Source organism: Thunnus thynnus, chromosome 12 (genome assembly GCF_963924715.1).
Source record: "Thunnus thynnus chromosome 12, fThuThy2.1, whole genome shotgun sequence".
Lineage (NCBI taxonomy): Eukaryota > Metazoa > Chordata > Actinopteri > Scombriformes > Scombridae > Thunnus > Thunnus thynnus.
Window position 1 is genome coordinate 24,784,087 of NC_089528.1, and position 15,699 is coordinate 24,799,785.

Sequence of the window (15,699 nt, forward strand, 5' to 3'; positions counted from 1 at the left end):
TATTATATATATATTTATTACAATAACTTCGCAGCTCTATCATTTATTTGAACAATAAAAACACTACGGAGCAGGTGTTGTTTATAATTTATATTTTTCACAACTATGTTAACTGTTATATGAGTTATGTTTATGCCTGTATTAGTGACCCGGAAGCTGCCTGTCTCGTGACGACAGACAGCAGCAGCACGTGGTTTTGATAAAGAGATAAATTGAGCCGCAGCTTCATTAACAGCCTCTCTTCCTTGTTGCGGTTGATGGCGTACTGATCGTGTCGCGGCGTGACAGACGAAAACCAGCGTGTGTTGAAGCTTCGTTGACGGTACATGTTCATGTCTTTCATCGGCTTTCTTTATCTTTATTGCAGCTGATGTGTTTATTTATCTGCTTGTGGCTGTTTTTTGCCTTCATTTCCGTTCATATTGTCATTGTTAGCGGCCTGCTTTCAGTGGCGCCAGCAGACCTCATGGTTGGTTCTCATGAGGGCTGTTTGAGCTTCATTTAGATCCCTGTTAAGTTAAAATACTTCATCTGGATGGTATTTTTGGAGTTAAACGTCTTAATAAGTGACATTTCTAATTAACTACCAGATGTGCTGTGTTTAAATGTTTTTAGTTACATGAACAACTGACAGGCCTCAATCCTGGATCAGGTTTTAGGTTTATCAGAAAAGGTTAAATCCTTTTGCAACTTACTAGAGCTGCAACTAATTAGCGTCACTATCAATTAAAGGACAAGCTCACAATTTTTTCAAGTCTGTCTAAAACAGTCAGGAGCCCAAATGAACGTGGAAATAGGTTTTTCTTGCTGTAATCGTTCCTCATTAATTTGTAGCTTATTTTCTTGATCAATCAATTAGTAGTTTGGTCTATAAAATGTTGATCAGTTTCCAAAAGCCCAAGATGCAACCTCAAATGTCTTTGTTTTCAGTCCACAACTGAAAGATATTCAGTTTCATAGTCATAGAAGACTAAAGAAACCAGGAAATGCTCACATTTGAGAAGCTGGAATCAGATAATTTGTTGTTTTTTCATAAAGATTGAAACTAATGAACTCCAAATGACTAATCAATTATCAAAATGGGTGCAGATTAATTTAATAGCTGGAGATTAATAGTTGCAGCTCTAAAACTTGTGCACCTGCTGCAGGAATATTATGTTGACTTCCATTTCATCTGCACCACAGACCAGATGCTGAACTTCCTTTTTTTTATAAAGACACCAGATTTCTCTTTCTGATATGAATCCACTTTAAGCTGCAGTTCTGCTTCACACAGTCAAACCTTAATGATGATTTGCAGTCCGTGTTTCACCTGAACCTCATGATTATTCCTTTTACTGCACTGATGGGTTTGACAACACAGATGCCAGAGAGGATGTTAATCACTTGTGTTGCAATTTGAGACTAAATATGTGATTTCAATTCTTTTTTTAGGACTTAACATCTGGACTGGATGGATCTCGATAAGTTAAGGTCAGTATCATCAGCCTCCAGGTTGTTACATGTGCTGATAACATGAAGTTGAAGACTATTGAACAATCAAGCGTGCACACTACATGTAAACTAGGGCTCAACAAGCTGCAACTGATTTCATTATCAATTAATTTGATTACTTTGGTTTGTCTATGAAAGGTTTAAAAAAAAAAAAAGTGAAAAAATGGCCTTCAGTTTCTCAAAGGCCATGGTGATGTCTTCAATCAGCTTATTTTGTCTGACTAACACACACAAATGTGAAGATGTTCAATTATCTGTCATCTATAATAAGAAAAAATGAAGCTGGAACCATCAAATGTTTCCCATTATTACTTGAAAAATGACAAATGATCGGGTATCAGAGTAGTTGCAGATTATCGATGAACTGATCATCGCAGCTTTAATTGTAAACAACATAAGATGCAGCTCAGCAAGCTCACGTCAACTCACTTTTGTGTTTTTTACTCTTACAGGTAATATGAACGTGTGAAATGCATCCAGCGTCGGAGCAGCTCAACTTGGAATTATGTGATTTTATAAGCACCTAAAGTAAAATGTATTTACTTCCTTGTCATGTGTTCAGTTGTAGGACTAATTTAAACATTAATTCATAAATATCTGCCTGAAAATGTGGAATTTGTCACTTAATGCACCACATGTCTAAGGCTCAAATCCCTATTGTATAACTGTCTGAAAGTGTTGTGATGCAAGTTGTGAAATTCATTGTATGTAGTAACCAAAGTGATCAATAAAGTTGACTCAGTCAAAATGTGTTTGTCCTTTTTTAACTTGCATATAAATCAGGTTGTAAGGTGGAGTCCAGTAATGTGTTTTTGTTTTTTGTTTTTTTTTTTTGCTTTATAAGTAGATCAGTAAATGCACAGTGATTAAGACTGACAGTTATAACAATGAAAGTTACCACTTAGTTTATCTTCACCAAAAACAGATGAACAAAGTGTAGCAATGCATAAAACAGGTAATGAGTCATAACTTGAAGCTTTCTGCTATATGAGACTTTAGATTTGTTGAGCCAAGTTTGTATAGAAAGTAAATCTAACAACTTTATGTACCAGTAAATTCCGATTTTTATTGAACAGTAACATCAGAGCATGTTGAGTCTTTAAAAACAGCTTTTACAAAACAACACAGTGCATAATACCGTTATAAATGACCCAGGAAAGAAGCTGTAATCTACATGTCGGAACAGAAAATCAAAAATGCTGGTAAGAATTGTCATAATTCAAGAAAAATCCCTATTTCACAAAGCAAAACAAGATCCAGAGTATTAAATAAAACTTACAGATCCAGTCGGATGAACTGTTTCTGCTGTAAATAGATTAAATTAAAGAGGGTTTTAAAAAAATATATTTTTAGATTTTCATTAATGGTCAATATCAGTCACTGAAAACTTGAAATGTGTTGATAAAGGCCAGCGGAACGGTTGGAGTGAGGTGGACGCTGCAGAGTGACCACATGTTGGGAATCCAGCCCCGGACATGTTAAAGAGGAGGGAAGTGAGTGATCTACCCTCCATGATATGTGTTTCAAGAATGGATTTAAATACTCCTTTTATAAATACAAGCTATTCAAAGCATCAAGCAGCAGATTCTGTCCAGGCTGTAACGCGTCCAGTGTGTCTATAATACAAAGCATGCACAGAGGAGCAACAATTAAACTTTTTAGAAATTAAAGTAATTCATCTGAACGGTGGGTTTATCACTGAAATGAATGAGTGAACGTTTGCTTTTTGGGAACCATATTATTGTTATTACCCGAGTACAGTACTGTGTGTTTTCTAGTTATGAATGATTGTTTTCCTTGTTCAAGTGTTCTTCTCTGTAACTGCCACAAAATATAATACAATAAAAATGTTTTAAAAAAAAAAGAGCATTTACAGTTCTGTAATACAGTTTAGGTACAAACAAGTTCATTTCTTGTTCCTGCACCACAGATGTCATCAGTCAAACTGATGACTGGTGATGTAAAATGTTTCAACACGTATCTACAAACCTCTGAGCTGGTCCTCTGGCTCACAATTTTTCAAGTCTGTCGTAAAACAGTAGTCAAATATTTGCTCGCTGTCATCATTCTTCCACAGTAACAGTCTTATTAGTAAAATATTCCCTCTTTGTGTCTTAATGGACAGTGTTTTTCTGTTTGTTGGATTGTAACAAAAAGAGGCAATTTGACATAGTAAGACAGTAAGTTTGAAAGATATTGACTTGGTTTGACTAATTTGGACGACTGACGCTTCATATTTGCTTCAAATAAACTTTTAAATACATTTTTGCACAGGAGGACTGTGGATTTTGCCGCCCATCACTTACATTGAAAGTGCATTAAGAAGGGATCTTCTAATAATCGGTATCAACAGGAGGAATGATTAGAGCAAGTAAAATGTGTCAAAGTTCATTTGGGCACCTGACTTGAAAAAATGTGAACTTGTCCTTTAAACACAGCTCAAATGTTGCCGTAAGTGTAGTTGTGCGTCGTTGTAGAGTGCTCTCTTTCTGCACAAAGTTCATTCAGCACTCATGTCTCAGTCTGTGAACCAGAAGCTCCTGAGCTGTGATTGGTGTCAACGGTACTGAGTCCTATTTTACCCATAATCCGACTCTTTTTAGTCCCTGTTTGGTCCTGTGAAATGCCCTCAAAGAGTCGAGCCATGAAGGCGAGGCCGTTCTGCCTGATGTAGGACTTCCCAGCGAAGGTGTAGAGGACAGGATTGGCACAGCTGCTCATGAAGGCCAGAGCCGAGGTCACCGCACGACTGGACTTAATGATATGATCCAATCTGTAGACAAACAGAACATCTTAGACCACAACATAACTAAGTATATTTATTCATGTAAATGTAATTTAGTAATGTACTTAAGTACAATTTTAAGGTAATTGAAGTGATTTTTCCCTCTAAACTTCTCACATGGTTTCATTTCAATAAATGTTCAAATGATCCAATATTTCACCAAAAATCAAAGATTAGAGAAAAAGTCCAAAAAACTGAAAACAGATTTGTGTATCAGAACTTTGTTTTTTCTTCTTTTCTCTCCCATTAATCATCTCACGACCCCTCAGATTTATCTGGTGACCCTTGGGATGGGCCCGACCCCTAGGTAGGGAACCACTGGATTAAACTAGCTAACTGTATATAAAGTAGTTGAAACTAGCTCCACCTCCAGCAGCTACAACAGTAACATGCTGCTCTAACACTGATGCTTTAGTATTAATAATCTAATGATGTCATATATAATAATATATCAGTCAGAGGGACCAAACCAATACTTTTACTTTTACTGTAATACTTTAACTACATTTTGCTGCTAAATCTTATGTACTTTTACTTAAATAGGATTATTCATGCAGGACTTTTAATGCAGTATTTTTACATTGTTGTGTTGGTACTTTTACTTTATTAAAGGATTTGAATACTTCCTTCATATAGTACCAACCACTTGAAATACAGCAAAGATTAAACATTTATGTATTCAGTGTAAACACAGGTCAAACATTACCTGCATTTGTCCTAAATCTTACAAAAACGAATGTTTTCAGCTGATACATTATACATCTGCTTCCATCAGGCAAAACTTATGTTTGTTCTTCTATGAAACATCAAGGCTGAGTTCGTTATTTTGACTTCACACTTCTTTTAGGAAGTCCAAATTGTTCCCTTTTTAAATTTAATGCATAATGCATAGAACCTTTTAGAGATATCTGCCAACTTATTTGTTGTATGATTTCTTATGTACAACTCAGAAGTACCATACTGTGTGTCAGTGAAAATATTCGTATGAGATTGTCAGTGAAAAGTGTGAAAAGCATCTGTTACTCACATTTCTCTTGTTCGTGTAGTCTCACTGTACCACTGAGCTGCCACCTTAAACAGACCAACATAAAGTCAGTATCACTCAAAAGGTCAGATTATTTATCCTAAAGCATGTAGTGAGTTTTATGTGATAGAGATACAGCGAACATGCCCCTCACACACCTGTATCATGTTGATAACATGGTACGGAAGCCAGAAAAGGCCAAACATCACCACAATAGCCAGGATGAATTTCTCGCTGCGGATGTTACGACGGAACTTGGTTTGCCTCAGGCGTCTCAGGATGAGGACGTAACTGGTTATGATGACTGCATAAGGAAGTATGAATCCCGCCACGGTCTCAAAGGCGTACTGAAACCTCACCTGCACACAGGAGAGGGAAAAAAACAAAAAAAACAGATGTGTTCACTGTAATGATAGTGTGGGCTTCTGTAGACATGAATGGATCTGTTAAAACACAGCAGAGCAGGCTAAGAGCAAGAAAAACATACGGAAGCTTATTTTCATTCATAAAACAAACTCACAAACTGTTATTCAAATAATGAAACAAATTTCCTGTGTGTATAATATTACATAATTCTAGTATCTTTCTGATGGCATGTTTGGGAACTCTGGTGTAACGTCAGGGTTGGATTTTTTAAACCACAGCTAGAAAACGCCGGTTAGAAATGTTCAAATCCTAAATGTAGGAGCTATTTCAGTTCCACGTACCAAACAGAGCATCCTTATAATGAGATAATCAGTGAAGAGACTCATTTCTCCACCGATTTAGCTCTGTACTTTTATAAATCACTGTAGCAGAACCAGAGATATCATCTTTTTATTTCATACATGCTTATCAGACTTCATGCGTCTCCCACTGAAGCGACAAAAGGCTTTACGCAACTTTTTTCACCATGTGCAGTCAGACTCCCCAAGACGAGTAAACAGACTTCACTGTGTCGAATAGGTGTTCTCCTTTAAAGCTTAATGTCATCAGGTGCAGGTGTTAATGTGTTGTTTTTTTTTTATTGTTTCTATGTTTGTGCCCATATTTGTGATTTTCTACTCTCCGTGGAACGTTTAAGCTTTTAAGGAAGAATAAAACAATGGACTATGAGGGAATGAGGAACCTGACCTCCACCCTCTCTTACAGTAAACCATGATAATGTAAAAAAACTAACACGCAACACCAGCTCTGTATCTGAAATCATTCCATATATTCTTTTCCATATAGTCTCCATATAGTCTTTTCCCGTTCTGCTAATAATCCCAAAATGCTCCACATTTTATAGCTGTGAAAATCACAGTCGGGTCAGTGATGACGGAAAATGCAAATGATTCATGTGTCTGGAATCTCAGTTTACAGTGTCTGTTATATAGGGAGAGGTGAATGAGTCAAGGAGGGAGTGATTTTGGACACAAGACTTTGAAACTGCAGCAATCATTAAAGGATAGTTTCACAATTTTTCTTAAAACAACAGTCTGGTGTCCATATGAACACTGAAGTCAATTTTCCTCGCTGTAATAATTCCTTCTGTTTATACTGGCTATTAAAAGATCACCTTCAAATGCGCAATGGAAGTGATGGGGGCCAAAATCCACAGTGTAAGTGCATTATAAAGGGATCTTCTAATGGTCAGTATTAACAGAAGGAATGATTACGGCAAGAAAAACCTATTTCCGTGTTCATTTGGGTATGTGACTGTTGTTTTAAGACAGACTTGAAAAACTGTGAACCTGTTCTTTAATTTAATTATTTACACCTTTTCTTTACATCCTTTGAATGTCCGATGTGAAAAAGACCTGTGATAAACTGTCCCAACCAAACAGGAGCAACAAAGTGAACAAGAGAGTGACGGCGATATCAATCACATGCAATCTTCACATGCCCACTTTTTATTCTTTATCATCCACTTTAGTGCCTGGAATTGGATTTTCTTTTTTTGCTACACCCTACCTACCGAATAATCGAGTCTTTTTTTTCCCCTCTTTAAAATTCCTACACATAAGTGCTTTGAATTTTACTGTAAAACACATATAAAGCAGAAGTGTAAACACATGCAACACCTTCAGAAATCTTAAAAACTACTACTTGTTTTGGAAAAGGGTGCATAGACTGCGTTATTATTGCTAAAACACTAGCATAGTTCTTTAAATGGCAGGTGTCAGTTGAGCACTCTGGCCCCCTGTCGCCAAGCATAAAAGTCTAAATCTCCCTCCGGTAACATCAAGAGCCTTTCTCAGTCTTTATGTTCTACTGTGCCAATTCAAAGTCGACATTTAGCTTGTTAACATCTTGGTTTACTCTGCATTCAGAAAGGCCTCGTTTGCCAGTTGACATGTGACTTAAGGGGTTAAATGAACCCTGAACCTGCACACAGAAATGTTGTCCCTTCTTTATTTCTACCCCCTTAGGATTTCTCTGAAAGTTCCAATATATCCGATTTAGCACTTTATAATACGGAAGTGTCTGAAAAACAAGCAAACATTGACACCTCATGTCAGCCAAAGTCTGTTGTTCAATGTAATTAAATCTAAATATAATGGCTATAATGAAATCTTGTCAATGCAGAGTATTTTAAACCCTCATACCACCATCTCAGTTATCATACAAGCCTCCTGAATTGGCGGATCATGACGTCACGTGAATGCTTGCAAGTCCTTAAAATGGGAACTTTCTGACCCTTCCCATCCATTTAAGTCTGTGCACACCACAGCTATTATTACTTATTAATTGTGATTCTTGATTTTTACTTGCCTTAATCATACCTGGATTAGTCATGCTTTGTTTGACATTTTGGGAAATGTGCCAATTTTCTTTATTGCTTAACGTGTGGCAAAGATCTTCTCATCTGACTCATTGCAAGAAAGTTAATAACCGTATTTGCTCTGTCTACTTACATATTGAGGACGGGAGTGTTTGGGCGCACACACCAGTCTTGTTTTATTCCTCTCGTCTTTGTCCTCCCTCACATCTCGAAACACTAGGGAGGGGATTGAAATGACCATCACCAGCACCCACATGCCAATGAGCACCCTCGTCACGAACTTCTTGCTGAACAGGGAGGACACTTTCAACGGAAACATCACGGCCACCATCCGGTGCACGCTCATCAGGGTGATCAGAAAGATGGAGGCGTACATGTTGGCATTGCACAGGTAGAACAAGGTTTTACACATGGGGTCACCAAAGACCCATTGCTGCTTGGCCAAGTAGACAATGAAGAAGATGGTGAGGGCCATGATGAAGCCATCGGCACACGCTAGGTTTAGGATGACGATGGTGGTGACTGAGCGTCGACGGGCGCGCGCCAGGATGCTCCAGATGATGAAGAGGTTGCCAGGGACACCCAGGAGGAAAACCAGGCCGAGGATGAGGGCGCCCAAGGCCGTGGAGAAGTCATTGCTCACGAGGCTCTCATCCTCAGGGTTTTCCGTAGGATTTGTGCCATTGTTCGCTGAAGTGAGGAAGGAATGAACGTTGTTCATGCTAGGAGTTTTAATTCTGAGGATGAAACACAAAACAAAGTTAAAATAGAATCCGTATGCTTTAAAGTTCAGTTTTGGTTCAACTCTAATGGAGGGATTTTTGTACACCCGCTCTCAACACAGATCAAATCTCTGTTTCAGTATGCTGCAAACAACTTATTAAAAGTTAGAAGATGTTTTTTTTTCTCGGATAGTGGCTTCAAAAAGGCGAGTTTGAGACTGACAATCTCACATCAAACATAGTTGCCTGACCTCCTTTTTACTGCTGCCATCATCAATCTGCTTCAATTCATTTTTAGACTTCTTAACATCCTGTAACTCTACATGTCTATTATTATATATGGATGTGTGTGTGATGTGGACTATCGTTGTCTTGTGTAATTCTACTTTCACACAGGAAAAGACAGTAAACGTTAATTTCCTCTTGAAGGAAATGCTTTCTAACTGTGAATATCGAAAAGAGGTAGTAAAAGAGGAAAAAAGGTGATAGAAAGTAAGAGTGATTTGTTTCACATAGTCTTTTATCTGGATCGTAGCCAAGTTACTTGATCCCTGAGAGTACCTACGTTTAAAAAATGAAGATGATGATGGAGAAAATAGTTCACCATTAATTGACGATAACCAAATAGCACGTATTTGTTCACTAATCAACTGTTAAGTGAACTAGAGGGCGGCTACCACCCTGACGCAGCCTCTAAAATATTCACATCAGACGCTGCGGCCAACAGTGTGGCTCAGACTCAGAGACAGCATGCTAAAACACGTCAAATACTAACAGTACTGCGTCAAAGAAGAGCGGTATTTCAACATAGTCTTTCATTCACTTTCATTTTATATCCTCGGTCCCAGTTGTCCTCTTTTCTTTGGAGTCTTTCTCACTGTCCTTCCTTTCACATGGAAACCAGCATCATGGAGTGCAGAGGTCACAAATGGTTGACCTCTAAACAATAACACACTTAATTTACACACTGTAGTAAAAGATGTTACATTCCCCTGACTAACCCTGACGTATATATATGCTGGGGACAGTGGAAAAATTAAACATGAGTGATGTAGATTGAAGGTAATTGGCTCAGAGATTAGTCATATCACGAAAGAGAATACGACACCAGGTCCTTATTTCCTGATTAAGTCTTAATTTCCTTTTTCTGGTTCCAAGAAAGCCAACTGTTTATTTCCGTCTGACGGCTTTATAAGCAAGTGAACGAGTAAGCAAAAGGGAATTAAAGCAAGACTTGCATCACAATTAAGAAATGCAACGGACAGGCAAGTCTAAGCAACACATGCTATCAGGTGAGAGCATTGTTTCTCAGAAATCACAACGTTTTACAAGTTTAAAGAATTTAATCAACTCATGAAACTGTTCCACCCACACAGGGCTGTGCTACCTTTAAATTCAACATAAAACACAAAAGTCTGTTATTTATGATGTAATAATGTTGCAATACATATATTGCAGTGTTATACTGTCGCAATAGACAAAGTGCACAAGGCAGAAAAACATCTACATATATGATTTGTGTTTATATGACAAAATATAGACTCTAATAGTGTAAAAGAGACTGAAAATTGGAAAAATATAGAGCAACACAGATACTTTTCTAATCTTTGAGTATGAAACAACAAAACAACACTTAAAAAGACATCTTAAAATCACCAAAACACTGCATTCTTCTTGCTCCTGCCAGAAACTTAATTTATAGCTTTGTTAATAAATAATAACAATAGTATTAGCCTGTAGTCCCAAGTATTAAAATGATGAGTCACGGCTTTGTAATAAATCATTTTAGCTAAATAATCAAGTCAGGAAAAGTAAATAATTATTTTACGTCGGAAAAAAAGAATAGGAACGCTACACAGAACAAGAAGCAAATGAAGGAAAATGTGAATAAAGATGAGAACTTGAGGGAAGAAATCCAAACAAAATCAAGGACCTGAGAGTTTTCCCATCAAAGTCTTGAGAGTAACTGACCTTTAAAGGACGTGATGTCTCTCTGTTTGTTATCCCACTGCTGCTCTCTGCTCTGTCCGGCTCTTAGTGTTACTCGTTTCCCTTGTGGGACAGTTTTAGCTCACTTCATAATAAACTGAATCATGTCCTGCCCCACAGGCTGCAACATGCTGTGGTAAGACAGAGGGAGGCGAAGAGGTGTGTCCTTCCTTCAAACTCTCACTCTTTCTCCTTCTATCTTATTTGTTGTATGTTGTCGCCCATGTATAACCAGTCTGTGGTATCTTTATGCATAATGGCTTGTTTTTGTAAACAAATAGGCTTCCTTCCTGAAAACGTGTCAAAGTGTCACGCATCAAAATGCATGTCCTGAGGTGATTTTCACTTTATGTGAGCCAACTGTTATGTAATGTAAAGGAACAGAGGAATATAATGATTCAAATGCTTGCACAAGCCTCTTGTGTCATTGCTGGGAGCACACACACACACACACACACACACACACACACACACAAGTGCAAACATGCAAAAAGGTAGCGCACACACGCACATAAAATCTCACACTCACTAGTTCATACAGGCCTCTGAAACTGAAAGGAATGCTGGTTTCGGGGGATGAAGTGGAGAAATGAGGAGAAACCCAAAGCTGAAGCTCAAGAACAGAGGCAATAAGTTTTTTTAACCTCTGTCCATCTTGGGAAAGTTTGCTGAGCATGCTTGCCCTTGCTCGGTGTTGTCACGCCCTCATATTCATGTAGATGCTCTAGAGATGAACAGACAGCTTTCTCTGGTTGTTATCTATCAGCCACTGAACCGCTGAAATGGAGAGGCTGAAGCAGACAAAGAGCTGAAAGCGCACATTGAAATGAGATAGTAAGTTAGCAGGAAGACTCATGTGTGTAATTTCCTAACAGTGGTACAAGAAGTACTGAAATATTTTATTTAGGTAAATGTAGCAATACCAAAGTGTAGAAACACTCTGCTACAATAGCTGACTTACTATATACTTAAATCCTTCATCAGTTTGGGTATAATAGTGATATTGATACTGTTTTTATTTACTAAATACAGCGTAAGTGTAAAAATGTATTGACTATACATTATATTTTAATATGGACCCCAGGGAGTGTAGTTGTTGCCAAGGTAACAACTAATGAGCATACAAATAAACAATAAGTTGGGTCCAATGCAAAGGCCATTAATACTAATGAGTTCATGTTTTTCATAGTCAGAGATGATGTCATGGCAACCACTTCACTCTGGGAGACATTTTCATCGGTTGCTCTTTGTTTTCAAATGTATTTACTTTAACTATCCTTTATACTTAAAACAGCTTTTGCTTCCATTCGGTTCATAATATTCACTTAGACACACTCAACATCCTTTTTTTTTGTGCACCTAGAATCTCTGAAGAAATTGGGGGACGTGCTTTTAAGTTTAAAGCAACATCAGATTGGTTAATGATTTATTAATATATATAAATACACGAATGCTACGACAGATATATAGGGTTTGATGATGTAAACTTGGTTCTGCAAAATTAAGTCGCACAAATTTGTAGCAATGGGGATGAGTTTTTGAGATGATGATGAAACTCACATCACACTTGTTGTAAGCTTGTTATTGCACTTATTTGTGTCAATCAATTGCAAATATGACATGATAGAAATGAGCTTAAACTTACATTGTACAAGTAAATACAGTATAAAGTTATCAGTAAAAACGTGAGTTTGAAAAAGTACAAAGTTATTAAATAATGAATAAATTAATCAAATAAAGGTTTAACTGTTACTCAGTAGGAATAAATAAACTATGTTAGCAAAAATATTAATATGTGGTAACATTTGACATTCCTGCTCGGTAATAACAACGTAACAGTGGGGTGTTATGATCATAAAGAGGTGTAATAATGCAGTAATATCATAGTAATTTCCAACATAACAACAGGTAATAACTTGGTATTTACAGCGAGTATATCTTGTTGGAGACAATGTTTTGTAACAGGCTAATGATGAAACATATCATGGGGAAACACATTATCTTTCGAAATATTACAAACTAAGACCATGAAATTAAGGACATAGTTATGCTTTTTCCAGGTAACAGATATTAACATAAACGTATTACCTTAAAACAAAAGTGAATATTAACATATGGAAAAAGGAATTTCAACATCAATATCTGGTAATTTTGACTTATTACATCATTATTATCAGGTATTTACCCCATTGATGTCACTTTATTACCATTGTTTACATTCAAAATCATTCAAAAATGATTATAACCTTATTATTGTTTGCAGGTTACTGTATTGTTACCAACATTTTACTACACTAGTACTAAATAGTTACCACTATTACCTGGTTATTACTTTTCTAATCACCATGATATTACTTTATTATTACACTTTTATATTATCAGAATATCACCCCACTAATTACCTTGTTATTACCAAGCTGGAAGGTCAAATGTTACCAAATATATGTTAAAAAGAAATTGGATTGTCTTCTATTTTTCAAGTATAATTTTGTTTAAATACTTTGCATCAAGAGATTTGTACTGTGTATTAAGAATTTGATAATCAAGCATTTTCCGTTTTTGAAAACAATGTATAGACACTGTCTGGATAGTATCAATTCATACATTCATACCTGTTCTTATTTATTTAAGAATTTGACATTAATACCACAACTTGCAGCACTTTAATGTAGCACAAATCATACGTATTTCCTATATTATTGTTCTTAAAGCCGTCACTTCAGTCAGTCAGTCAGTCAGTCAATTCTGGTTTCTTGCTCAAGTCTCTCTTCTAAGAAGTTGAAAAAATATTTCCGCTGATAACAAAAATTTGTTCCCTCAGGCTCTGAACGCTGAGCTGGCTTATGGGGAAACTTCCAGTAACTTTGAGGGAAGTTTTTGGGGAAAGTTACAGTAAACTTGTTCTGCTTTTAACCACATGATGGCAACACAACCACAGGAATCAACTCGCCTGCTTCCCCCCCCCCCCCCCCCCCCCCCCCTCCTCTGCCCATAAACTTGACACTTAGCAGCTCCTCCTGTGTGTTGCACTCATCCATCACATTGCAACAGTCCCTTAAACAATTTATTAGCCTTTAAGCTTCACAGTTTCATCACCTCCCAAAACGTTCCACTTTTTGAACAACTGAAGACGTGAATACTTTTCTATTAAATTCAAGTTCTGTTTTTATTAACCAGGATTAATTTCAGCTTGATCACATAGATTCATGTATGTTAATGGGATGGACAAAATACTAGGAACACTTTTCAAAGTACACCACCATCACCCACTACGACCTCAATAATAAACATAAAGTAGAATTATCACCTTTCTGACAATGTTTGCAAAAACTGGAAATGTATAAGCTTCGTAAAAGTAGAATTTATGGCAGCGCTGTTGTTTCGGATAGCTTTAGATTGCACAAATGTTCCTGATAAAGCGCTCGCTGAGTGCATGTAAAGCAGGGGTCAGCAATTAGATTCAACCACGGGCACAGTGGAAACACAGGCCCGTGTGTTTTGTTTATTTCTTTTGGTTCATTTAAGAATAACATTGATTTCTAACACTGTTTCGGTTTGTATTTGAGGGCAGAGGTCATTATTCCCATTAGTAAGTGAGGGCTTACAGCTTATTTTAAGACTCATTTGACTAAAAGTTATGTGATTATATGTTCTGTGTTACACTTGGAGACTAAAGACAGATGATGAACAGCTGCCTGCTTTATTTAGAGTTGACTGACAGTCTGTTGTTGTTGCCTTTGAATTTCTGTTAGAGTGCCACCCATTTTGTGTTTGTGAGGAACAAATCTGTTATGGTCGGATGGGTTAAAGTTGAGAAAATTAACAGTGTTGGAATTCACACATTGAAATTTAATTTCTGGCAGGTTTATCAGACTTAACGTCAGCATTCACTGTTCAAATAGCAGCTGTGGTTTTAAAGCCTCTCTACGCGTGGGGGGCAGTTTTACATTTTAACAAGATATGTACTGGGATTTACAGGAATCTTGTAATGATTTTGTTATCTCCAGTAGATTTGTGACAAATTATATAAAAGACTTGATGTAAACTATGAAAGTCAAAACTTCAGCTTTCATCAGGAGGCCAAATATTTTTGCTTTAAGGCCGCTATTTGCCTCCCACTCATGTCAAGTTTTTACATTTTTTATAAAAAAAGTTGCCGCTAATCTCATGATGTAACATCCTGCAATCCTCCATATCAGTTATTATTACTACTTTTTATTACATTAAAGACTGGTTAGCTAATAGTAATAGACAATAGCAAACTAAATAGCAACATAGGAGCCCTAAGCTGAGCAGGGATTTCACTAACTCCCAATGGAAGAGGAAAAAAGTCTGAGGAGGAACAACTTTATTTGACTTTATTTAAACACATTGGTCTAATATACTACAAATGTTGCTGTCTGCGCTCTCAGGCGCCGCCAACAAACCCGGGCCTCATGCTTTCATGTCACTTTTTACCAACAGTTTTTAAGAATTATAATACACATTCCTTGTTTTTGTTAAAGAGACCAGTGATGCCATTTTAAAATTTGGCAGGGAGTGTTATCAGATTCTGCTCAGGGCCCCAAAATGTTTTATATTGGCCCTGCTGGTAGCACTTTTCCCTCTGAAACATCTTGAGATCAGTCCAGGATCCAAGGCCTGCCCACACGACCCCATGAGGATGACAGGGAGAGTGAAACAAGCCCCCAGTTACACGCCAGTATAACATAAGCCTAATGATTGTGAGAACCGGAGGAGGGCGAGGAAGGAGGACAGAGGGGAAAGACGAAGAGAGAGGGGGGAGGAGGAATAAGGAGCTGGTCTGAGGCAGAGAGAGCCAGAGAGAGAGTGTTTATTTAAGTTTTTCGTCTCCTGACTCAGACAGAGAGCAGACTACAGAGGATAATGAGAAACAGATCTTTGGTGGAGAGGAAGGGGAGGGAGGGGGATAGACTCG

At 37.3% G+C, this 15,699-nt stretch overlaps 1 protein-coding gene and 1 long non-coding RNA gene across 2 annotated transcripts; one reads left to right on the top strand and one right to left on the bottom strand.

Annotated features, from left to right (window-relative positions):
• Positions 1-204: 204 nt before the first annotated feature.
• On the top strand, positions 205-2,242 carry LOC137194538 (uncharacterized). The gene is made up of 3 exons (XR_010930979.1): positions 205-322; positions 1,435-1,473; positions 1,947-2,242. It is a non-coding gene; the product is annotated as an uncharacterized lncRNA (long non-coding RNA).
• A 1,546-nt stretch (positions 2,243-3,788) lies between these two features.
• Positions 3,789-11,087, bottom strand: ltb4r2b (leukotriene B4 receptor 2b). The gene is made up of 5 exons (XM_067606516.1): positions 10,743-11,087; positions 8,183-8,786; positions 5,462-5,662; positions 5,307-5,350; positions 3,789-4,267 (listed from the first exon to the last, which is right to left on the bottom strand). The coding sequence occupies exons 2-5, from the start codon at positions 8,768-8,770 to the stop codon at positions 4,006-4,008; spliced, it is 1,095 nt and encodes a 364-aa protein (XP_067462617.1). The 5' UTR covers positions 8,771-8,786; positions 10,743-11,087; the 3' UTR covers positions 3,789-4,005.
• Between the last annotated feature and the right edge of the window lie 4,612 nt (positions 11,088-15,699).

Excerpts from the sequence above, each read along its gene's own strand:
- ltb4r2b (XM_067606516.1), bottom strand. The coding sequence starts at position 8,770 with ATGAACAACGTTCATTCCTTCCTCACTTCAGCGAACAATGGCACAAAT. Across the intron at positions 5,663-8,182 it reads AACACTCCCGTCCTCAATAT|GTGAGGTTTCAGTACGCCTT; the intron begins GTAAGTAGACAG and ends TCCTGTGTGCAG. Across the intron at positions 4,268-5,306 it reads ACTACACGAACAAGAGAAAT|ATTGGATCATATCATTAAGT; the intron begins GTGAGTAACAGA and ends GTTTGTCTACAG.